Genomic DNA, 27,405 nt, shown 5'->3' on the forward strand with positions numbered 1-27,405 from the left:
TTAGAAAAACTTTGATGAAACACACTTACTAGATACTTTAGCTGCTCTGTCCCATCTAAACTCATATGTATCTTCTCTTTGTATCGTAACTTCGTCGGTTTTTGTCACTGTCTGTTCTACTGAGGTATTATTCACTTGAGTCCAGCTGAAGACAGACGTGGGAGTCCTGACTATATTTGCTCTTTCCAAGTCATAATCAATTTGTAGTAGCGTCATATTACCTTCAGGTGACGGTTTCTTAAATATTAAAACAATGACTTCAATCTTATCGATGAAGACGACAATAAAAAAAGCAACAGATCGATCATTTAAGCAAAAGGAGATTATCTCGTACTTCTAAGAGTTATTCATGGTATTGCATCATATTCGGCAGTCTGTGTGTTTAACAGATTTCTTTGTAATAATCAAACTCTTTTACAACGAGTCAATTAAATTTTATAGATGATAGCACATTAATGCCTCTTTTCGCCAAAGGACTAGTATTTAATGTGTCACTTGATGTGATGTTTAACCTTCACTTCTGATTGAAGTGCTTTTGTAGCAGTTATATTTTTTTTTTGCTTTTCCTTTTGGTCAATGTCTTAAAACCGTCGGATTATTTTTTACTTTTACTTTGTATAAGACATTTGTGTATATACATGCATGTTTAAGTGTTTCTCGTTTCTCGTTATTTATATATACATGTATTAGACCGTTGTTTTTCAGTTTGCAATAGCCTAACAGCTTGTTGTTCGGTGGGAACCAGGTTACGTGTTAAAGACCGTACTTTGACCTTTAAAGGTTTATTTTTAAAAATTGTGACTTGGATCAGAGAGTTGTTGTCACATTTGCACTCATACCGCATCTTCCTATACCCATGTACCTGCATGTGTTATGTTTTAAGAAAATTAAAACAACATAAAATTGATATTTACCACCATTATCTTGCTAAACGAAGAAATCCTGTCATTTTTGAATCCACCTTCGTCATTTGCTTTTATAGATGCTGTATACTTCCCTTTCAAAAACAAACTTTGCTCTCCATCATAATTAGGGTATCTATATCCAATCCAACTACATAAAAACAAACGCTTTATGGATTATAAACTGGCAATGATTTGCTGTTTATTGTATAAAATCATGAACAATTGAAAGTTTCTGAATAGGTTGTTTGTGATAGGTTAGCACATAGGGTAATCAAATATGAATTTCATCGATAAATAATATAATTTTGCAATTACCTCTCAAGAGTAAAGCATGGCATGGTTGTCTATTTATTTTTGTTTTTGTTCTTGTCATGTATATCAAGTGTGCAAGTTGTAATTTGATAAATGAAAAAGTAAAATCACAAAAATACTGAACTACGAGGAAAATTCAAAACGGATAGTCCTTTATCAAATGTCAAAATCAAAAGATAAAACACATCACACGAATGAACAACAACTGTTATATATCTGACTTGGTACAAGTGTCACTTTTATGAAGATAGTTGCTTCTTAGATAGATGAGTATAATTACATACTCTCGTATTTGGTCTATTATTGGAAAAATATCACCTATTAATTGTATAGGCAAATTATTCCATAAAACAATGGACGAAGGCAACGTACGCCACGTAAAAAAATAGCTTACTTGGCCGTTTGTGCTAGAATAGGTTCCCAACGTCAATGAATCTATGACATTGTATTTATTTCCTCTCTCCTGATTTGATATTTAAATCAACTGTTATATTGCTCAAAGACTACACTTTTCAGCTAATCATATGTCTTATCTAGCGCGACACAATTATATTTCAAGGATCACAACACTTTTCTGTCAACAAAGAAATGTTTTTAAACCTAAGGTCAATGTTCTATAATTACAAACTTCGTATAATGATTTTTCTTGAACATTTTGAATGACGCTAATTATGTCTCCAGAATTTCCTCCTTGTTTTGGCTTTGTAATCAATGAAAATATCTTTAGCTAATTATTCTTATAATTTTTTCGTCTATGTGTTGGATATGAACGTGTCCAATGCTCTTCCTAACATGAAGCTAGATGAGATGATGGTTATCCAACATTTCTAATCCCTTATAATCAACCTGAACTAAGTAAAGAAAATTGGGTCTCCTTAAAAATATCGTTTACAAAATATATATGGTACTGAAAATAAAAAAAAAAAAATGCGTGCATTCAATATGATTGCATATAAAAAGGGACAAAATAGAATGCAAAATAAATTATTGCGATTTGACGATATGTTCCTAAATACGTAAAATCAAACATAACAAATAATTGAGATTGAATAAATATATAAATAGACTTACGCGCCTGTTTTAACCACAATTGATGACATTCTGTTATCAAATTTGTACCATTTTAAGTTCTCTACGTCATCGATGAATGTCAGAGACCGCCCAGAAAAATTGTTTTCATATACTATACATTCTGGCTCCTCTGTGAAATCCTATATAAAAAAAAATTCTCAGTTGAGTGTCCGAATTGCTAATCGTCGCAGATAAGTAATTTTTGCATGAGGGATTATAAATGTAGATACACAAGTAGCTTAAATCCTTTATCTTCTATAAAATAGTCAGATCACCTTTTTTTCTCATTATCTCAGCTCTTTTCCTGCACGTTTTATGCAGAATGCAGTTAAGAATTTTTCATATATATATAAAACAAAGAAGATGTAGAATGCTGCCGATGAGTCAACCGTCCACAAGAGACCAAAATGACACATACATTAACAACTATCGGTCACCGTACGGCCCTAAACAAGTTTGTGTTGAGCTGTTTTTATATATGGTTTTATTTAACTCGATGATTCGATGAACAGACTACCCGTTCAATATTTTTCTTCTTTTCTAACTGAGGAATACACCCAGATGCACTTGTAATGTACAAAATTTGTGTTTTCTGTACTGAAAAAAACTTACAATATTTCTTTGTATGAAGAATGAAAAAAAGTAATGCGTATCATTATAATCAGTATGATAAAACCAATTTTTACCATGTTCACATCCTATTAAATGAGACAACAAATACATGTAATGAGACAGGTAGTGACTAATTTTGAACATCGGTTAAAATTTAATTTGTACTTACGTAGTCGCCTATCAATTTTACAGATGACGCTCTATTGTTGAAATACTTTGATAATTTATTATACACGTCACCTTCCTGGATTACGAATATATTTCCTTCGTAGTTCTTTCTCTTGTAAAGTATCCAGCTGTTAAAAAACATAAAGCATGAAACACCTATTTTTAATGAAAAAGAAATGTTTATTTCAGTTTATTGCAAGCTCATGTCTGTACCAGGTCAAGGGGTATTCATCCGTTTGTTGTGTTTGGGGTTTGATTTTGCCATTTGATAACGGACTTTCCGTTTTGAATTTTCCACGGAGTTCGATTTTGTTTGGTTATTTGACTGTTTTAATGTGTATCTTTAAACTCTTAACTTTAAATATGAGGGATAATATTTTCAATTTAGTAATCAAATATGAATCCATTCAAGAAATATTATCATTTAAAATAAAAAAATAAATAAAATGATGAATATTCGTTCAATTACCATGAACTTAACAACATTCTTTTCTAACTGAGTATAGTTTTCTAATTTTTTTTTATTATTGATTTATTACATATGTTTCATCGACTTTTGATATAAGGATATAAGAGATACATTTAAATGTACCTCTTCACGTTGACCAAGACCGTTATAATGACAGAAACAGTCGATTGATAATACAAGTCTACGAAAAAAGATTCTAATCCAGTGTTCAGATGGTGAATTTTCGATTTATATAACGTTCCAATAACTCTTGCATATGTACAACACATTTTCAAGTTGAAAGGATGTTGTTCAATAACTATGTCTTTCGACCAAAATTTAACTAGGCACGTTTTCAACATTTTCCCCCTAAGACATCTGTTTGATTGCTGAAACCTTGTTCTTTATGAAACGTACTTATACTTGAGCCCGCTATTCAACTGTGACCTAAAAGTGGTATTGCATACATTTCTTTCGATAAAAAATTTAAGAAAGATATCTCCTTGTTCTCACAAAAGCACGATTGTATCCAACGAATATGAAATGAATCCGCTTTAATAAAATATCTGTCAATAAAACTTGAAAATAAGAAATGACATGATGGTTATACATACACTCCTCTGTCGCACTTTACGCTCGATGTTATGTTGTTGAAGCCAAAGTCAAGTAAATTTGGACATGAATCTGTTATCTCTTGGCTTCTCCCCCTGAAATTCTTGTTTTCGTATAATGTTATCTACAATAAAAGGCAAGAATAAAAAATCTAAATCAGTACAAACAGGATAAAGTCATCTCATAATCTGGATTCTAACATGACGTCCTTCAAGCGCTTTGAGTACACACCCGTGGTAAAATATGAATATATTGGTAGGGCTGTTCCTATTGTACTCCCACGTCATATGTATTTTAATGAATGAGCTACTCGACGCCATAGAACAACGACGTCAGAATATAAGCATTGTACGGGAAAATACACGCTTGTGAAACCGAAAATCATCACAACTAGAAAACGTAAATAAACGATGCTAAAATGTTATATAAGCCAGTTTTTTGTTAAATGTATAAGACATATAAGTAAATTATCAGTAAGTTCACCCAAAACTATCTAAAAACATTATTGTAAATAGTTTAGCATGTCACTAATTCAGTTTGTTCCGTTCTTTTACGCCAATTGAATGGTGCGTAAATTTATTGGAACGGCAAATATCAGCCTCTACCTAGAGCGCTTCGATCCAAAAGAATTGCTGTATTTGTCCTGTTAGAATTGAAATAATTCATGGGGGCTTGAATATATCTAGATTTTACCACGGGTTGTCCCTTTATTCCGATATTTTACTCCTCGCTATCGTCCAGGGTAAAATATTTGCCATAAAGGGCCAACCCGTGATAAAATCACGATATATTCAAGCCCCCATGAATTATTTCTTAAATATTGCACAAACAGTATACATGTGTTATTTATTATAACCAGTGATAAAATGGGGATTTTTTTTAAGTTAACAACGACAATGGTATAAAAACCTTGTTTAGAATTCATTAACCGATGATATTTTGATTCTTTATGCAAATACAAATTGTATATGTTTTTGATGATTGCAGAAACGAATTAAATTTTCTGAATTTCGTTGCAACCATAACAGTTTGGTGCAAATTATGATAAATAACTTTTATAACTTGGTACAGGTGTAAGTATTTGAATGAAACGGTAAATTGATAAATTTGCTTCTAGTATTATACGTGTTAAAACACTTTGACTAAACACATCAAACAGTAAATGATAACATTCAATTTATAAAGGTGTACACATTGCAGAATAATTAAAACATTGGGACAACAAGTTAATTCTCATTAATTTAGCAATAAAGTCGTATTCATTTTCAAACATTTAGCACGTGAAAACTTAAGCAATTGTGAAACTAATCAATTCTACCATAAAATACAAAATTCAAACCTAGCTAGATTGTGTATCGTATTCAACCGAGGCAGAATTGTCAAAGATGTTAAAACTTTAACAGTTTTATCCATTAGTCTAAGTCAAGGTGACACTTAAATCGAGAATAGACTTTATCAAGTATCATTTTAAAACAAGATTAAAAGCCGCAGTTGAAAAATCGTTATCACATCCAAAGTGATTTCGGTGTTTTTCTGCATCTCTAGATCAACAGTTCATGTTTTTTTTTTGTGTTTTTTCAACTTTTTCATTGTCTATTGGGTATTCAAACTTCAGAGCATACATACATTTGTCCATTGTTATAAGTTAACAAAATATATTACATTGTTTACAACTTATTTCAAGGAAGGAGTCGGCGAAAGATGCAAGAGGGACCATCACACTCTTATGTCGATTCTAAACAGACAAACTCTTGGATAATAAGCAAAAAAGCAAAACATGACCATTAATAAACATTATGTCATTTAGACGGGCAGATAACACATGCATTGCAATACTATAAACCTTTTGATATCGAATATTTTGATGACTCCCATCTCCAAAATGAAAATAGTTATAATAATACACCATCAAATATCGATTAAAAATTTAATGTGGATGCCATTCACTTAAGTTATAAACATTTTTTGTGTAAAACATACCATACATTTGTGGGTTTTGTATTTCACACTTAGAAAATAAATGTTTACCTTTGGTTCCATATTTACAGCTCCTAAAATATAATATAAATTTATTGAAATTGTGAGAATATTCGAAAAGGGTCAGCTAATATTTCTGTGCGAACAAATATACTCAATCAAAATTGTCAAACATTACTATAAATAAAACTCGTAACATTTGTGTCATAGTCTACAAATGCGTATTATATCATCGAAAGCACTTAAAACATGTTGAAGTGACAAGCTTGAAAGTTTGATCACGCAAACGTTTTAAGCAGGGACACGGATGCACAAACTAATTGTTCAAAATTGATTCATAACGCATTAAAAGAAGAGTATGTTGTCAATTAAGATCGAATTACCAAGGTTAGTTGAAGATCCATGGCTTTACTGAATAGATTAAAAATACATAAACACTAGTTTTTAGTTTACGATCTATATAGAGTATGTTGCTTTAATGACATCATCTATACTGATCAAGTAACCATAGATCGTTTTGGCCTGCATCATTATGTTATATACAATTTCGTCGTACTTGCAGTATTTTGATCTTATTTTGCAAATCGTATTAGTGGGTAGGCTTGTTTTTATAATAAGATTCGAACAAATACACCCACCAAAACAACAACAGCAAACAAAAGCAACAAATACTATTTCTTTTCGTATAAGGACAGTAACTCATGTTGAACGTGTTCTGAGTAGATTATAAATTCTTGTCATCAGGTAATTTGTAACTGTATCAATATTGAGAATGTAAATGGGGAATGTGTCAAAGAGACATAAAACCCGACCAAAGAGCAGATAACAGTCACTGATGAGTCTGTTGTATTACGGCAAAAGGATGAAGTGTCCATGTGATCGTTTTTGAGATAAAAGCCATTGTAAATTTTGAGGGAACTAATACATTTTAGATTATATATATATTTATCATTCATAAACACCTCTTTTTAAAACTATTCTATGAAAAATGACTAAGGTTTTATAAGATTTTCGAATATGGCTTTAAAACTAATATTATGAAGAAAAAGAAGTAGGTGTGAGCGGGTACAATTTGTAATGGCCCTACATGGACCAAACCAGTAGATTCCGAAAATCTTGCAAAATTTAAGAAATAAGAGCTGAAACATTCATAATCTAGAAAAACCGCCTCTAACTCACGACGTTAACACAGTTATTAATGTTCATTTGTGCGGAGGACTAAAAGTGCCAGGTTTATAATAGCTTTCAGGTAGACACAAACCGTTAATTGACGGTTTCTGAACTGAACGGAATATAATTACGTACTAATGGTTTTTCTTTTTAACCCGTTTTCGTTTCTGATATAATCGAGAGAAAAAAAATCGTTATTTTACTCTTAAATTTTAGTTGTAACCATAGTGGCCACACTTTTTACCTGCCGTTAATACACATTTAAAAAAAAACCAGATACCTCTGAATTCACTAAACATGTTCATAGTTAAAAAAATCTGTTTTCAAAAATGTTTTACAACGAAAAGATTTCATGTAATTCATGTCCAAATGCATTAAAGATAAACAGTTTAAATTACGATATAGTAGTGTGGTAGTCGCTACCCACGGCACTGAACGCAAAAACAATCCTAAACATTTTATCGATATTCAAACATATGTTTCACAGCAAAACAAGTATGCCAAAGTGTTGAAGTACTCACAAAATAATTGTCTTTATACAGATTCATATTGAATCAATACGATTAAAGTAAAAGAAAAACATAAAAAAAATAAGGTGACAAGGAACGCCAGGGCAAAAAAAACTGAAATTTTCATAAAAGGCTTTCAACGGTATACAAAACACAGCAAAGGCGACTTAAGACTGAACAACACGATAATTGTGTATTCTATCTTAAATCGACATTTTTTTTTGAAAACATTAACATCTCAAAAATTGTTCTACTTACGAAAAACAGTTTAGATCTTCTATATCATAATCGTTCGTCTATATATTTTTAAAGTTTTTGTTTTCTTATTTTTATATAGCAAAAAATATTATTGATTTTCCCGTTGTATAACATAACCCAGAGGCAGTTAAAGTGTTAATGACCTACTGATTCTACCCGTCGGTAGCGAGGCAATGATCGCTATTTAACGACATTTTGCCTGAGGGCACTTCTTTGATTGAATTATAAAAGATAGTAGAACAATTATTATATATGTTATAAGATTCTCTCATGATAACACATTTCGTTTTGATGAATATGTGCTTTAACGAGTACTTGGTAAGATATCAGGAGCCATTATTGTCTAGTACACTAGTACTGCCAAGTGAAGAAGCTACCAATGACCATTAATCGATATTGTGATCATTTACAAATGACACTATCAATTCTGGTTTCAGTATTAATTCATTTTCAATCTAAAACTATTTCTTTTATAACAGGAAATATTTTTTTGGTGGGCTCGTGTTGTTTATTCTTTAGTTTTCTATGTTGTGTCATGTGTACTATTGTTTGTCTGGTTGACTTTTTCAATTTTAGCCATGGCGTTGTCAGTTTGTTTTAGATTTATGAGTTTGACTGTCCCTTTGGTATCATTCGTCCCTCTCTTAATAAAGTAACCATTTATACGTTAAATGACATAATGATGATAATAAAAAAAGTAGAACCTATATATGGTTAAAATGAACGTTTACTATGCAATGATCTAGTAAAAGTCAAATGAAACTTCAAAACTCAAAACAACAAGAATATGTCGATCCATACTTGAATGAAGTTTAACTGTAAAAAAGTAAACGTTTACTTTCTTGTAAAAGAATCAATTCTTCATGATATCAAAATCTTCATAGATGTACTGCAATGTCATTGTTGTTGTACCGTATACCTATTCGCCGACTGTTTTCCGCATGCAGGTACCTTACACTTGGATACGAGACCTTTCGTTTAAACTTCAGCGCAAGATCGTCACAAACACATGGATGAAAGAATGTAATAGAGAGTGCCCTAGAAGGTAAACAGTAATAACTGCTTTTTGAGCAACTGTTATACAACAATTCCTTTCACAACTGTTAAGGAACAGTTGAAATATAAAATCTTAATGCATTTGAAAATATTATAGAATTTACTTATTTGTTCAAAGCTGAACGTGTTATGTTCTGAATGTTTATCAATGTCACGATCTTGCAAATTCCGAAGTTTTAAAATTTGTTTGGATCAATTTTCACTGAACGTATATATGTATGCATTGGTTCAAGCATTTCGATGACATCAAAGGTGCAACACATTGATGTTATATGACATTAAAGATATTGTATTGAATGATTTATCGTTTAAGTCGATAAATTGGAAAACAAGTTCCATTTTGATTAATTTGCAACCAAAATAAAAACAAAAATATGTCTGTGTGAGATAAATAAAGTAAAGAAAGAAGTAAAAGAGTTTGAATAATAGGAATAAATGTCGTTCATAAAAGTATAAAACAAAATCCATTGTCATTGTTTGTAGTAGAGAAATAGTATAAGGTTAATATTTGTTTAGGTCATATTTCATTTATGATATAATTGTTTTTCTTTTTTATGTGTAGCCCAATAATCAAATTACAGGATTCTTGCAGCTAATTATAATCACTTTCTCTTCAATATATTTAGATAATATGCCTTCAAAGATCAACTGTTAATCGATTTCAATTACAAATCCTGCTTAGTGAACTTCAGGGCAGTTATAACTCTCTGATTAACATTGTTTGTTTCGAACTCTTAGTACAATCAAACTACGGTAGTAATTTCACTACGTTCTTCCCAATCAGGAAACAGAGAATCCTACAATTTATTTGTCATCAACACTGATGCTTAAATTTTGATAATTAGGTTCACAATTTGTTACATACGCAACGCACAGATATTTGATTTTGAATAACTGGTTTTTAAGTTCTTTTGTACGCAGCTGACTATAAGCTTTCTGCTGGGGTAATTGTTTTAATGATGTTCGTTGATCCCGTTGACGTAAAGTTGCAAACAACCACGTCATTTTGACTCTGCTGGTTAAATGTCATATTGAAATTCACATCACAGCTCGGTATTTTGTTATAATCCTCCATACTGATTCTTAAATTAAAATCACACGTGTATATAAATCTGTACACATTGTAAGATAATTTTAAATAAATCCGACATAGTGTTCATTCTTTAAAAATCAAATTAACTTGGCTTGTCATGTTATGGAGTTTCTGTCAGATTTTCGGAATCCTCTGGTTTTATCCATTTAAATGCCTTGAAAAAAATTGCCCTGTGACCCCCATTTTTCTTTTTGAAATTCTTTTAACATGTATAATGATAAGCCATCTGTAAAAGTCTTATAAAATTTTAATTACTTTTTAACAGTTTTTGAGAACTTTAACATGTCAATGATAAAGCTATGAAAAGGCAAGAGAGAATATTTTCCGCCAAAATTTCAATGGCTCATATCTCGAAAACAAGCACTGTGATCTATATATTTTTTTTGCTTTTTGGATTCCTTTATTAATTCCTTATCACTATACACTAGTGTTTTGAAAGTTAATTACTTTGAAACTGAGAAGCGAGCTCCCTTAACGAGTACTTGGTAAGATAACAGGAGCCACACTGGTCTAGTACATTGAGAATACTGCCAAGTGTAGAAGTTACCAATGACCATGTTTTTGATTATTTAATCACTATTGAAGTTTCATTATGTTAAGAATGCAGTTTAATTTATTGTAAGCCTACTTCGTGTTTGCATTTTACAAGGCAGTGAATATTTTTTATATTCCTAATAATAGAGTGGGTATGCTACAATGAGAAAACAAAGAAAAAAAGACACCCCCAAATATCAAAAATAAAGTGAACACAGTATTGTTTTGCCTTTTTTCGGAAATAAACAAGTTTCTACACTATATGAAAAATAGATAACAACCCGTATCTTAAAGAATAATTTTATATATATATTATAAGTGATATATATAATGCGATTATACGAGTATTTTTACTGTAATTTATCTTTGGTCTGCGGTTCATTAAAGTTGTTAACAGTGAATTCGAAAACGCAAAGCAACATTTATAACGAGCAAGTCCATTAAAACTGAAAGAATAAAATGATAGACTATACATGATAAAGCTATCACCAAAAGGAATGGAAACCCCCTTTCATATTCCTGAATTGGTACGGAATTTTTTGAAGAAAAAGGGGGGAAGGTAAAACCTGGTTAAATAGGTGTAGCTAGTTAAACCATCCCTTTATAGACAGGTGTTCATAGTTTTGTCTAATTAACAAACGTGGATGGCATAATTACTTAATACGACAATTACGTAGACCTGGCAGTAAAACTAGATTACATACATAAAACACAGCTGACAAAACAAATATACAATAGTATGACAAAGACGCAAAAGAAGTGTTTATAGTTGATATTAAAAAAACAAATTTTCAAAAAATAGAAATGAAAATTTAGTGAACTATGGTGGATTATTTCTGATATGGACATAATTTTGGTCGACATATATTTATTTCGATAGGACATGATAATATATTGACAGGCCATGATATTATCTCGTTATGTCGACCGTCATGTCATTTTCATCGTGTCATGTCATGATAAATAATAGCGACATTCCTTGAAATTGGCTGCAGAATGTCGACATATTTTTCTCGACTTGTCATAATAATGAAGATGGTAGGATGCGACAAGATGTTAACAAGACCTTATGTGAATAGCAGGAGCAGGCAGGGTCGAAGAAAAAGTCACGGTAACAAGAAAAACTATGTTTTATCTTTTCGTTAAGAATATGATGGTGTAGATAAGTTTTACTTGAAGATACTTAGCAACTAACTTATTGTACAGTTGCATTTTCTTTACTTACTTATATAAATAAGGGCAACAGTAGTATACTGATGTTCGAAACTCATAAATCGATAGAAAAAACCCAAATCCGGGTTACAAACTAAAACTGAGGGACACTTATTAAATATAAGAGGAGAACAACTATAAAATGTAACACACACAGAAACGACCTAAGCATTAGACAAAATCCGATGAGAATAACAGATATAACATCAAAACTAATACATGAATTTGGGATAGAAAAGTAAAAACGTATAATCATTTTGTTTAACTATTATCAGATCATTTGTTTTGTTTTTCGAAATTGCGTCATATACGAAATATTGTGTTTGACTATTTTTCTAATCGCACTAAACTGAATAGACATTAAACGAAAAAAAAAAGATATGAAGGCAACGACAATCAAGTAATGATATAGCGGGCTGATTCGGAAAACAAATACAAGTTACTATGACACATTTTAAACGAAATAGTTCCTACGCATAGCACTATCTTTTTCAAAAAGGGTCAATTATTTTGGTAGGTTTTGGGTATCAAAGGCAAGTTTTGGTACTATTAATCACTTTATAACATTAGTTGAAAGATTATTTGGATTAATGCACAGTTGCCCTGTTGTTTAGATCGGAAGTACCAGTAGTTGTACTATCAAACTTCCGGGAACAAGTAACATGTGATTAAAGGTATGTTGAATTTTTCAGCAGCAGTTTAAGATTTAGTTTTTACATAAATTGACAACAATTTTATTTGAACTAAAAATATAGTAGCCAATAATGCTTGAAATTGGTTATTCACATTAGTTTTCCTATAATTACTTATATCCTTTTTATTTGAACTAAAGTAAATTATTGTCTCTTTGGTAGTAATACACCACATCTTCTTTCCGTATTTACATGTTGTACTTCTCATAACATGTTATAGTGTCGGACGATTTATCAATAAAATTTAACCTACAAACCCACAATTTTTTAATGAAGATGTTTAACCATTTTTAGTTTAATAAAAAACAACCTATGTCATTGAAATAAAAAAAAAAAATAATGTATTTAATTCTTATCACAAAGTCGAGAAGATATTCTATATTAGGTAATACTTTGTCTTACCTTTTTCTATAGAGATGATCTGGCCTAGAATAACATGAATAAGAGAATCTCTTTCTAAACTAACTTGATATCCAGATTTATATGTATGATAGGTGCACTGATTGACTCTTGGCCAATAATAAAACATTGACTATAATTTAATTCCAATTTGTTGTCTCTAAATGACTGTCACAGACAACAAATTGCTAAAAAAGTGAGGATCTTGGTATTATTTTCAATGCTAATCATTGATAACCTATCGATTTTAGTATAACATATGAAGTTTTATTCGATTTCATAAGAAAATAAAAAAAAAGAAAAGCTTCAACTGTTGTTTGAAAAATACAAGTTTACTCAAGCTTTTGGTTATTCTGCCGACAGTTTTTCATTTTTATCAGAATTTGCTATTAGTTTTTAATAATTATCAGTCTCTGACTTGTACGACAATTATCATTGCTGCTCTATTGTCGATAGACTGTATTATGAGAACCACTATATGCGTTATTAGTGATGTTGCCTTTTCCGAGATTTTCATTTTTGCCCAAACATCTGCCATCATTCTCTCTCTTAATCATATATGGCAAGATTTGTCGTTAACAACGATAGGTGAATCTTTTATAGCTATCGATTGGTGGAACAGGGCAGTACAGCGGAATATTTTTTAAAGTTTGTTTTTTACATCGGTTATGTTCCATTTCAACACAATTTCTCTGGCGACTAGTTAAAATTCGTTCACTTTGTGTCACCATTTGCTTGTTTACTGTTCATATAATTACAAAGAAATAAACTGCAATTTCAAATCAAATGCAACCTTACATTTATTCACCTTACATCATACACCATTTTCGTACACCGAATGCAAAAAAACAATTGACCATAAAATATTTCCCCCTTTTATCACCAAAACATACTTTGTCTTTTAAGCCTACTTTGTTCATTATCGAGATATACTATGCAATTATGTTTTACTTTCTTGTACTATCAACTACAAACACATTTTGTTTTGTTATGTATCGGTTTTTACTTTAGATCAGTTGTGTGGTTTTTTAACTATGATACAGAAAGTAAAATGACAAACATACTGTAATCCCCGGGAAATTCAAAACGGAGAGTCATTTATAACATTAAAAGTATCAAGGCTCAATCACATCTAACGAATAGAAAACAATTGTCTTATATACCTATATGGAGTTATTTTCTTTCAGAACGATAGTTCGTTCTTTTAAAGAATCACCAGGACGATACCATGTTTCTTGGAAAAAAAATGAAAAATGCTCCAAGGCATAACATAATTACCCATGTGAGGTACCTTTTTTAATTCAAAATTCGTCTGATAGCGTTTTGTTTTGTTTTTTAGGTGTAAAACAAGTGCAATTACCCTCATTTTGATTTTAGAAACAAAAAATGTTACGTTTTGATAATTAATAGCTTCAATATAGAGACATTATTATATATGTGAGATGAATTTTATTGTAAAACTTTCACAACACTTAAAAAAAGGCAGACTTAAACGACATATTTGTGTGTAAGATTTTGAAAATCTTATTGATTCACACTGAATAAGAAATCGTACCTACATGTATTGCTTTTCGTTTTCATGTTACATCTTCGTGTGTCACGATTCCGTGCTGTCTTCGCGTCAGTTTATAACTTTTTTACATTTATGCATACATTTTCCTCTATCAAATGATGAACTAATACATTTTTTTTATATTCTATCAAATACCACCCAGGAACCTCACAATAGGGTGGAGTTGGGGAGGGAGGAGGGTATAGAGTTATATTACGGATTACAAATGTGTCGAGGTTTGTGATTGGATAACAACACAGAGATGTCAGTATATATTCAGGAAACTGCCGGGGTATACACGACGTTTTTATCCCCAATTGGAACCTCAAAAACGTCATCATAACACCGGTTACTATGTGACGTAGTCAAAAACTATCAGACTGTCAGAGTCTCACAGAGGGAAAATAACGACGTGCTTCAGTCAATAATACATTTTTGATACAAAATCACGCAATTAACACTTTTAATACTTATATTTAATGTTAAAAGTGTTATTATTAATTATTACATACACGATAAAATTATTTTCACAGCAAATTAGAAAATACTTCACGTATGCGGAACAGGTTGGGGTTTTTAACTTATATATTTGTTGTCAACAAATACTTTCACTGGGAAATAACATTAAGTCAGGGGTAATCCGTAATATATGTGTAATTCAGGTCTCAGAAAGGGTATATACTGTGACATTCCCGGCTTAGAGCTTATATCCCCTTCGCCTTTGGCTCAGGGGATATAAACTCTAAGCCGGGAATGTCACAGTATATACCCTGTCTGAGACCTGAATAACATATAATATCCAGATAATCTTTTTAAAATGTACGTAAGATAATGCATATTTTAAGGTTTTTGTCGTAAAAACACCTCGGGATGAAAAACCTTAAATATAAATTACCTTTAATTTATTCATTTATTCCTTCATTGGAACTGACATAAACTAAAGATGTAAAACATAGTGGAGTTAACCTTGTTGTCTGTGTTTTAAATGTGTATTTTTACTCAATTGTGGCTGATAAATATCTATATTTTTTCACGTAATCCTATGATCTCTATTTTGGTTACTCATACAATTGTGTAAATATGACAGGGCTATTAACAACTGTTATACAATTGAGAATTTAAGCAAAATTTACAACCAGATCATGTTTGCACCAAGACAGTTGTTTCCTCCACTTGTTCCGTGGGATGAAACATAATAAACAGTATATATTGTCAGGTTCTAACCCTTTTTTGATTTGTTGATGCTTTGACGAAACTATTCAACTGTTTTGGGTGGTAGGTTTTTATTGGTCAGAGAAGCCAGGTTGTCAATTGAAGCTGGAAATCCTGGCCAGTAAAATGAAATTCCGAAGCACACATAATCGAACAAATGTATACGGTAAACATTTCGGGAGAAACTGTTCCAGAAAGAAACACATTATCTAATTTGAACCTTATTTGTTTTACATTTGAAACAAACGAGAGAGGCCCGATAAAACATATTCTGATACTTTAATTAAATAAATACACTCAATGATATACAATGTTTATGCACGTACACTGAAATAACCGATAGGCACAAACCAAATACATGTAATAATGAATTAAAAATCATTCGAAAGCAACATTAATAAAAAAAAAACCACATACAATATGTGTAACATACAACGAGTAAAAATTGAGTTCAGTTTCTGTTATTAGAGAAAAGTTTTATTTGATGGGTAATGTTGTCATTTTGAAAACTAAGAAAGGAACTCTTACAAAAATGTATAAAACTCGTTTCTTATTTTAACAACTTTGAATACAGATGATGAATATTGTTAAACAGTAAAATTATATTCCTGGTTGATCTATTTTTGCAGGAAGAATAACATTTTTATTTATCACAAATCGATACAAAATCGTTTAGGGTTGAAACACCTAAAGTTAAAGTCCGATATTTCGTTCTGTCCAGACACATCATTCGGGTCCTTTTTACTGCTAAGTTCTGTGTGGCTGTTGAAGAGGGTAAATATTTATAAAATAAACTGGTGACTAACTATAAATTAAAAACGGATAGATAAATAACCTAAACCAGCCTATCAAAATTCACAGTATATACAAATCGACAAATAACAAATTTAAAATCTCTAAAGACAAAGCTGTTGTACTGTTTTACTTGATTTTACTGTTGATGAAAAAAATGTGATTATTTTGTTCTTGTTTGAAAGAAATCATATTACATTTATAAAGTATTGAGCTTCGTTACAGAGGCAACAACACTATCAACCAAAGGCACCAACGATTTTTTTTTCTTCAAACTTGGTAGGAGTCTTATAATTGTTTTACTTAATTTAAACAGACACAATTCAATTAAAACATTGATTCTTTTTTCTTTACTGAACCATTTCTACATAAAATAAATATGAAACTTTGTATGTGTTATATGTTACTTGTAATATTGAATATTATGATAGCTATTGAGATGAACACTCACTTTTTTGTATCACATGTCAATCTTATACCCAACTACAATAGCCATACGACCATCAAAAGTCAAGCATGCGATCAAACTATTGTTGAATATCTGTGGATTACGTACAATAAATAAGAAAACTTCATGCATGTGCTTTAGATTGTAATGAAAGTTGGCGATACCCCGTTTAAATATAACGTGTTCTGTAATATTTTAGTAAGAGTAATGACATACAAGAATAATTGAGAACATAAACGGGTGTTGATCCTTGATTTGACTAAATAATGAAATGTGAAATAAGGAAGGTAAGCATGTTAATAGATTGCTTCTTATAGTCTTAAATAACAAATTATAAAAAAAACCCCAATTATGACTGACACGAATCATTGACAAAATATGGGTTTCCAATTTCTCGGTTTGAGATTTACCAATGTAGGTATATATATACAAATTAATTGATTCACATTAATTTTTTTTTGCATTCCAATCATAACCAATATAGCAGTGTTGTGTGATAATATTATCGAGAACCAATGTTAGATTCTTTGCTCGCACATATCAATGCAAACTTTGAAAACAAATATGCATAAAAAATACTTATATATCCTCATAATCTGATAATACCACATTGGAAACATTAACTGAAATACACTCAAACATGAAAAGCAAACAAACAAACACATAATTTTCTGAAAAAAATATGTCACAGAGAAAAGTTTATTACTTATTTACATTGCTATCACGCCTAATCAGCAACCATTTTAAAACAAGGCTTTGTGTTTTAAGACGAAATTGATACATTAATTTCAGTAAGCAACAGAAAAAGAAATTTATCTTTTCATACAGTAAAAAACAGTTTCAGTAAACTGATTCAGAATCGGATGATAAAGATGATGTTAAGGATTAACTTAGACATATAAATTTTTACAACATAATGTATTTTTATTTTGAAGCTGAACAATTGTACAGATCTATTCCATATAATTTGGAAAAAAACGAGGGAAATATAGAAAATGGAAAAACAAACATCAAAAATCTACATACCCCACTGCCCCAAAACAAAAAGCAGTGACATACATTTTGATAGATGAATGGAAAACCAACGGCTATAAAACACTACAAATACAATACAACATTTACAGTTCAGTTCACCTCATATTACGTTCATCTTAACTAAAAATACATACGAGTTGATTTCAGCTTCAAAAATTGTGAATGTTTTACTTCTTGTGAAAAATATTCAATCCGAAATCTGTATATGCAGTATGTTTTTTTCAATATTTACGTACAAGAAAGACGCTGCTTGTAGTAAAGCCATACTTTTCCATCATTGGTTCAAATCAATAAATAAGAAGTCATTCTTTTGACTGTTACGAGTAAATTGACCATTATGGAATATCATATTCGAAGAAGTTCTCTGATATATTTCAATTATCGCCGTGGTGTAGTGGTTAGTGCATCGGACTACTAACACAAAGGTTCCTGGTTCGATTCCCGTTTGGGATGAAAATTTCAGGAACTCAATTTTCGGCTCTCCCTTGACACCATTCGCGAGTATGGTCTTGAAGAAACGATGATAGTCCGTCGGAAGGGGACGATAAATGGCTGACCCGTGTTAAGAGAGAGCCATATCTCTTGCACGTTAAAGACACCCTTGTAGGTTTCGAAAAAGAGTAGGTTAATGCCGCTACAAGGCAGCACTCGCACCCGCAAAGTGGAAAGGGATTTATATAAGTTGCAAAACTTGTTTCCCGATCCACTATAAATAAATATGTTTAAACTAATTATCGCTTCATTTAGCATCTCAACAATCCCATTTTCTTTTCTATTTTGACATTATCGCACGAGACTTATCACCAAATAGGTACTTACGATGAGTAACGTGATGGGTGCCACATGTAGAGCAAAATCTGTTAGCCTTTTTTTAACACATGATTTATCCTTTTTTGACAGGGTTGCTGTTGCTCAACACTTTTTAAGTATTGATTCATGGACTAGGGTTTGGTTTAGTCGTTTGTTCTTTATTTTACCAGGTGTTTACAGTTTCTTGGCGTATTAATGACATAATGGTTGAATGTCGTTAGCCTTTTGCATTTTGATAAATAATGGATGTACCTTAAATAATTCAGTCTTGCAAGTATACTTTGATTTGTACCAACACATTTCTAAATACATTTCTACTACACTTTTGGATTGGTATTACTTTAATAGTTTTATACTCTACACTTGTATAACAATATATATTAAACATCAATGAGAAACAATTGTCATTTTGATCATCCTTGATTGATGCTATTCTGAAATGGAATATAAGTAACATTTTAAAATTATTCTACCTTTATAATTTTAAACCTGCTTATCATAACATATCCATACAAATTAAAAGATGAATATTTGAAATACGAATGCAAATTGAACTTTGGAGTACAGACGGAAATTGTTATGCAACACACATGTTATAATATATTCATTTGATATCAAATTGTGTACTACACACATGAAAGATACCAGTACTTCACCTTTGTACGCAAGACAAACGGTTCATCTATAAAAGACTCGTTAATGATGATCGTATCAAAAGAGAAAAAAAAAGGAAGGCAAATGAGTTAAAAAGCAGTGAAGACCAGACATTCCGGAATGGTTTGTCAAATACGGATAGGATAATCTATTCTTAAGGTAGAAATTCATAATCATTTCAACAATGCAAAGTTTTATTATTAGCTGATTTATAATAATAATCATTCGGATGATAATCAATGTCAACACAAAAATTGCAGTCGAAATATTTTAAAACTTGTTTCTTTAAATCACATATTCCGATTAATTAACAGTATGAAACAAATATATACTAGGGTTCACTTTTTTTAACGTTCAAGACAGGTTCATCAGACTCGAAGAAGCTTTTGTACCATGAAAGAAAAAGCTGCTATATCAAAGCTTTATATGCCATAAAAGAAATGCCGTTATTTCAAAACATTTAAATTTCACTGACCTAAAATATTCTGTGTACGCTGGATACTTGATAGTTTGTCTACATAACTTTGTCCTCCTAATTGCAATACTGCCTGCAAAAATCAAAACATTTTCAACTTATTTTGGTCGAAAAATAGTATGATATCCTTTATTATTCTTTTAAAATAATATATACAGTTTTAATTTTAACCACCAGATGACGATTTCGACTGAAAATGATACTCGTGGCTGCAAAATAAAAGCATCAAAATATGTATGCAAAGTTTTGAGTAGAGGTTAATCTGAAATAGACCTGCAGCTATGTCAAATCTTGTCTTCACGAAATCTGAACTTTTTCTGATGAAGATATGCGTTCTTTAATCAAGTATGTATTCCCAAATTAGAAAAAAGGCAAATTTCAATTAAACAATAGAATATAATATGTTTGAAAAACTAAGTCTTTTCTACCTCAGGCATAGATTAACTTAGCTGTATTTGGAATGTTTTTTAGGAATTTTGGTTCTGAATGCTCTTCAACTTCGTACTTTATTTGGCATTTTAAACGTTTTTGGATTCGAGCGTCACTGATGAGTCTTTAGCAGACGAAACACGCGTCTGGCGTATATATACTAAATTTAGTCCTGGTATCTATGATGAGTTTATATACACAGTTTATTTTCTAAAGCAATATTGTTGATATCATATGTTGTTCGGATGTAGGTTTCAAATCCAACCAACAGACCAATCGATTTGAACCAATGCTACGTATTGAAGGCCGTACTTTAACCTTTAATGGTTTGTGTTTTGTAAATTGTGACTTAGATAGAGAGTTGTCGCATTGGAACTCGTACCACATCTTATAACAACTATATAACAAATTCTCATGAATCTTAGTTTTTAAATACAGACCCTAACTTTAACGTTTTACTCATATCACATCTTCTTATATCTATATAATAAATTAGCATGAATCTTAGTTTACAAAATACAGACCTTAACCTTTACTTTTTACTTGACAACGTACAATAATATTTCTATTTTTTTTGAAAGTTTAAAAGGGTGTTCGACATACCCTTCGAATGCGTTCCATTGTTTCCTGAAACCGTTTATCATTTAACATGCCACTGCTGCTTTGTACAATTTCTCTTCTTATTTCATCGATGACGTCTAATTGTTCACAATAATCTCCTTTCTCTTCTTTGTTTGTGTTTTCTTTTAAAATGTAGATCATTAATTTCAAATCAACGATCTTTGACTTTTCCTCTATAGATAGAAAACATGTAATGACATTTTAAGAGTTCCCTGTGAATTTATTTATAATATATTTATAATTGTGAAAAGCTTTGTCTTTTAATCAAAAGTATTTTGGATTTATATAAAGGTTATAATTAAATAGTCCAAAATGTATTATCGGTTTAACATATCCAATGTTAATGTTTTAAGATGTTGTGGCACGCAGTTGTCATTCTAAGAACTTGATTTTTTATTCTTTTAAAAAACAAATTTCAAACACAGATACTGATTTGGATAACTTAGCATTACCTGTCTCATCAAAAGTAAAAAAAAAACGATCTCTAAAACAAATTTGAAACTGTAACATATCAATTAGATACAAACAACAGTGTCAATCCAACCCCAGGAGTAGATTACCTTAGCCGTATTTGGCACAACTTTTTGGGTCCTCAATGCTCTTCAACTTTGTATTTATTTTGCTTTTTTAACCATTTTGATCTGAGCGTCACTGATGAGTCTTATGTAGACGAAACGCGCGTCTGGCGTATAAAATTATAATTCTGGTACGTTTGATAACTATTTGTACAGGCAATTTTTTAGAAAAGTTAAATTGAACTAAAAATGTATGTAAGGTATGATGATCTATGAAGTGCTGTTTTTATATTCATCTTTCCTTCCGCTTATGTCGTCTTATTTTGTTTAATTGCCCTTGTTTCGAAAAATAATCTTACGAATGTATTGTACTTATTCCATTCTACATTTTTATGATATATTTTTACAAATATAGTCGAAATTTATACATTAAAGGTCTGATAATCTGTAAGACACAGTTATCAGCCTTCCTGTACTGTATTTGCATTTGCAAAGGATTTTAAAGTACGGAATCTTTGTTTGGTTCCTCATTTACACAACTCAATTTAATGCAATAATCATTTACAAAGGCATGTGTTATACTGACATCCTTGAGTGTGGTATAGATAATAAACTTACTTCCCGCCGAAAAAAGCTGTTCTTGTTGTTTCTGTGAAAGGTACATTCTTCTTCTTTGATCTCTATGTTTACCATGAATCGGCGTTTTACAGTGCTGTTCGAATATATCTCTTCGGATTGTATCTAACATATGATTACGACAGTGTGTATTAAATTCATTGATAACTATAGGATATACTATTTTGGATAGTCCATGAACCACAACTAGGAAATTGTTTTCTTCAGAAGTGATGTCTGTGAAGTTTCGACTACAACAAATAGCAACACAACTTTATTTCAATTGATAAAAAAAAATAATGTTAAAAAATAAGGTCCATACCATATCTTGTCATATCAAATGATTGTATACAATTACGTCTTATACTTGAAGAAAATATTTAAACAAGCGCTTTCTGGTGAAAATATTTAACGTTAAAGGTAGTGATTTCTTTGTGAATGCTGAAAGATTATACAATGTATCAATAGAGCTCATTCTTTGTGATATCTTTATGAAACTTCTAATACGGATACTATTTGCTGTTGCATATGTTCAATATAGCATTTTAAATATGTGATGTTTCTTTTTTGCTTCCATGAGATGTGGAGCAAAACAAACACCAACAACCTAAGGATTACAAGACCTCAACACATAATATTTAAAAATCAAGAGTGTTCATTCAATATGGCTAGCTCTTCATCATCACAGGTGTAAATAAGTTGTTTATAGATTTAAACTAGGGGCTCTAAAGAGCCTGTGTCACTCACCTTGGTCTATATGCATATAAAACAAAGGACAAAGATGGATTCATGACATAACTGCTTTTTTTGTGATGGTGATGTGTTTGTAGATCTTACTTTACTGAAAATTCTAGCTGCTTAAAATTATCTATATCTATTATGAACATGGCCCATTAGTTACAGTGGAAAATATTTTGTAAAACGTTACAAAATTTATGATAATTGTCAAACATTGTTTTTCTATGGTCGGGTTGTTGTCTCTTTGACACATTCCCTATTTCCATACTCAGTTTTATGAAGGGCAATAACTCCTTAAGGGGTTAAATTGACCATTTTCGTCATGTTGACTTACTTTGGTGTACATTATATCTGCTTACAGTTTATCTCTATCTTTCTATCTAACAAACGCACTTCATTATTAAAAGTACCCTAGGTGAAAGTAGTTGATACCACCAACCAATTTTTGCATTGCATTGCATCAATTTAAGTTCGTTATCATGTATAGCAAACCGTATGTTGTTTATGCATTTAGCTCGTTCTGTGTTTAGTTACATGTTTTTTTTGTAATACATTGTACTTACGTTCTGTGAAGAAGTGTTAAATCGTGAGGAATGTGTACAGTTCTTACACGCAAAGCATCTACAAGTAATTATTAAATCAATGTGTTAACTTGTATGACTATGTTACAAGTAACGTTATCCTATTACAACTCATAAAGCTCAGCAATCGAACTAAACAGGCTTTACAAAAGATGAAAATTTACTTTAAAAAATAACAAGAACAACAGTTTGTATATGTCAGGAGTTCTGATACATTTTCATATTTTAACTATGCACATGTCCATACCAATATAAGTATCATCTAATGATAAACAAATAGTCACTAAAATCAACAAATAAACTGAAAGCTGAACTGAAAGAAAATCCTTAAAAAAATGAAACAACAAAAGGAAACCAAGCAAAGAAAGACACAACATACTTGAGACTTAAAACGAATTTGAGAAAATTTACACCTCATTTGATAAAACACTACAATCACTATGAAATATAAAGCAATATATACAAATACAAATTAAGTCTACCATTTAGTTGTTAATCAACGTCATATCAGCTATTAATCATCATATAAAATAGTATAACTGTCAATTTGGCTTCAGAGAAAACCACAGAACTGCTGACAGTATTTTTATATTAAAATCTTTAATTAATAAATATATACACAAAAATAACAAAAAAATATATGCATGCTTCATTGACTTAAGAAAGGCATTTGACTCTGTATGGAGGACAGCCCTTCTGTATACATTATGCAAAATGGGAGTAGGAAAGTCTTTTTACAGAGTAATAAAACAACAATATTTAAATACTAAATCCTCTTTAAAACATAAAGATCTCATTTCTGACTATTTTGACATCACTAGAGGTGTGAAACAAGGGGATTCATTAAGTCCTACTTTGTTCAATATATTTATAAATGATATCACTAAAGGTTTGGAAGATGACAACTCAAGTCCTTTGGAGCTTTTAAATAGTAAACTAGGCTCCCTCATGTTTGCTGATGATCTGCTTTTACTATCAGAATCTAAGGAGGGTCTCCAAAATAGTCTAAATAAATTTTCCATGTTTTGTGAAAACTGGCAGCTTTCTCTTAACATAAATAAAACAAAAAGTATGGTCTTTTCAACAACAAAGCAAAAGCTTGAAACATCTATACTTGTATATAAAACATAAAAATAGAGTATGTTTCAGAATATCCTTACTTAGGTCTGCTGATTAAATCAAATGGTAATCTCATTCATATTACAGCTAAATTAACAAAAAAGGCAAAAAAGGTTTTGTTCTCTATTAAAACATATACTAATTCTCTTGGCAGCCTTCCTATCAGAGTGTTAAATAACTTATTTGACACCTTAGTAAGACCTATATTGACTTATTATTCTGAAATAACATATTTGGACTCATATATAACATATTTCAAAGCTAAAAAAAGAGCTTTGGTTTCTGGAAAAATTGTGGACCCATTTAATTTAATTGACAAGACTCCAATAGAAAACTTGCATCTTGGTTATTGCAAGTTTACCCTTGGCACTAACCTAACAAAAGTGCCTCAAATTTTGGTACAAGGAACGAATTGGGAAGAATGCCTATCGAATGTCATATAAAAACCAAAACTATTATGTATATAGCAAGGCTTTTCACCTCAAATTTGAATCCCTTATTAAATGAATCTTTTCAATTAACTAAAACTTTGGATTCTAGTGGCACCTATTCATGGTTCACTTTTGCAAACGATATTCTTTCTGGATCTAACATTGATATAGATAGACTAAAATCCTGTGATAATTTAAAACAATTAAAAAATATTAAAAGCTATATTAAACCCCAAATAAACTCATACTACAACAACCTGTTGATAAATAAGTTAACATCTATTGATGATAAAAGTAAATTAAATGTTTATAAAGCACTTGAGCCAAATCTATTGATCAAACCTTACCTCTCTAACCCAAACTTTGAATTAAGAAAATTAATTACAAAACTTAGAATCAGTGACCATTCATTATTAATTGAAAAAGGGAGGCATTTTAAAATTCCTCGCGAAGAGAGACTTTGCAAAAAATGCAAAGTACTAGATGATGAGAAACATTTCTTAATAAATTGTTCTCATAATTCAAATATTAGATTAACATATTTTGATTGCATTAACAGAGAAAGTAATTCATTTGCTAATCTCACTGACAATGACAAAGTTATATATATAATTAACCCATCAACACCAACACAAGTAAATAAACTAAGATCCTTTATAAAAAAGTCAATGAAAATGAGGACAGGGGACCCTTTAATATTTACCTGAATGTGTGTATATATATTGAGTTACTTAGTTATTGTCGTTATTTGTTTTTGTTGTTGTTATATTATGTCACAAACTGTAAAGTTTATATGGCAATAACACTTTGAATTTGAATTTGAACTTGGTATTATAACAATACTATGCATTTTTTCACGACATTTAGTCTTGAAATGCAAAGTGGTATGATGTGCACACGTTCCAAATTTTACTTCATAAAATTCTATGCATGAACCAATTCGAACTATTTGAACTGTAATGATTGATCGTGTCAATGTCTTAACGTCTTTTTTTTACAAAATTTACTGGCGGGTTTACAAACGGGTTTAACCAACATATAGGTTTTCTAAAATATCAATATACCTTTATCGCGTACAACAATTTGAAGTGGTGGTTCTGTTGTTGCCTGAAAAACAAATATTTAACATTTTATTTTGGTGAACAATCCGATTCCTTTGAACACTATTCCGAGACCAAACTGTGTCTTTTGTATTACGTTACAATACACTTAAACCAATTAAAAGCCAAATGTATTTTTGTTGGATTACAGTAATTACTAAATTTAGAAATTACTCAGATGTCATTGTACAAATTTATTATATACTTTTAAGAAACATCATGTCTCCAAGTTTAACATTGACCATGTTATCAAATAAAACAGAGTTTACCAAAAATAAATACCGACCTTTTGTTTGCGGAGGTGTTTAGACAGCCATTTATTTGCATCATCAAATTTTGTTTCAGTTTCGTATGATTGTGTCAGATGAAATGATGATGTACGTCGTATCATATCAGAGCGAAATAATTTATCTTCTATAATGTTTAATGATTCTGTTAACGCTCTTCGTAAAGGATCGGCATCAACTGTCCATATTATAAAGGATGAAAACGCATTTTCCTTAATTTTGTTAAGAACACCAATTGGACCCGCGAGATAAACAATTTTGAATAAAACGGTTTCGTCAATGTCTGAGTATTTGATTCTATGTCTAACTGTGTACTGGCAACAACAATTTGTAGTATTATTCTTGCAAAAAATATCATTTTTTTTCAAAAAAAGTGCGTTCCATTCTTCCTTGTTAATTAATATTTCTTCAGTAGGTGACTTTCTACACTTACAGCACATTTTTTTGTCCATAGAATGGTAAAGTGTATGCTGGTGGTCCAAAAGAAACTTCATGAATCCTTTGCTAAATAATCGACTAACAATATAGTGCATGATATTTGTTGAGTAAAGAACCAATGTCATAATCTCTGACAGATCGCTCGGGTTTATCGTTTTGGGAACAAATCGTTCACTGCACTTTTTAAGATTAAATTGGCATGAATGCGAATTACTACTCAAACTTATCTCATACAATGCATCCCATTGCTTTTCTGAAATGACTTTTACGAAAGTAGAAGATTGCTTTGTACTGCATTTACAGCACGATTCTGTTTTGATCCGTTTATGATAAAGATCGTGTTTTTCATCTTTGATTATATCTTCTATTGTTACTTTTTTCATAGTGCAATATTCAGAAATTAGTTTTCGGAGTATCATAGAAAGATATATTTCAGACATATCAATAAAGAAACATAGTTCTCTAGTATTGATACTTATTGGATTTAACGTACATAGTCTGTCTGAAATGAACAAAAAAGATAAA

General features: G+C 30.8%; 1 protein-coding gene across 1 annotated transcript; it reads right to left on the minus strand.

Moving 5' to 3' along the window:
* LOC134718129 (uncharacterized) lies at positions 1 to 27,405 on the minus strand. The gene is made up of 12 exons (XM_063580621.1): positions 26,442 to 27,405; positions 26,120 to 26,162; positions 23,488 to 23,545; positions 22,190 to 22,437; positions 21,039 to 21,229; positions 20,007 to 20,079; positions 6,157 to 6,179; positions 4,131 to 4,252; positions 3,070 to 3,196; positions 2,289 to 2,428; positions 915 to 1,053; positions 1 to 237 (listed from the first exon to the last, which is right to left on the minus strand). The coding sequence occupies exons 1-12, from the start codon at positions 27,318 to 27,320 to the stop codon at positions 1 to 3; spliced, it is 2,280 nt and encodes a 759-aa protein (XP_063436691.1). The 5' UTR covers positions 27,321 to 27,405.

Source organism: Mytilus trossulus, chromosome 5 (genome assembly GCF_036588685.1).
Source record: "Mytilus trossulus isolate FHL-02 chromosome 5, PNRI_Mtr1.1.1.hap1, whole genome shotgun sequence".
Taxonomy (NCBI): domain Eukaryota; kingdom Metazoa; phylum Mollusca; class Bivalvia; order Mytilida; family Mytilidae; genus Mytilus; species Mytilus trossulus.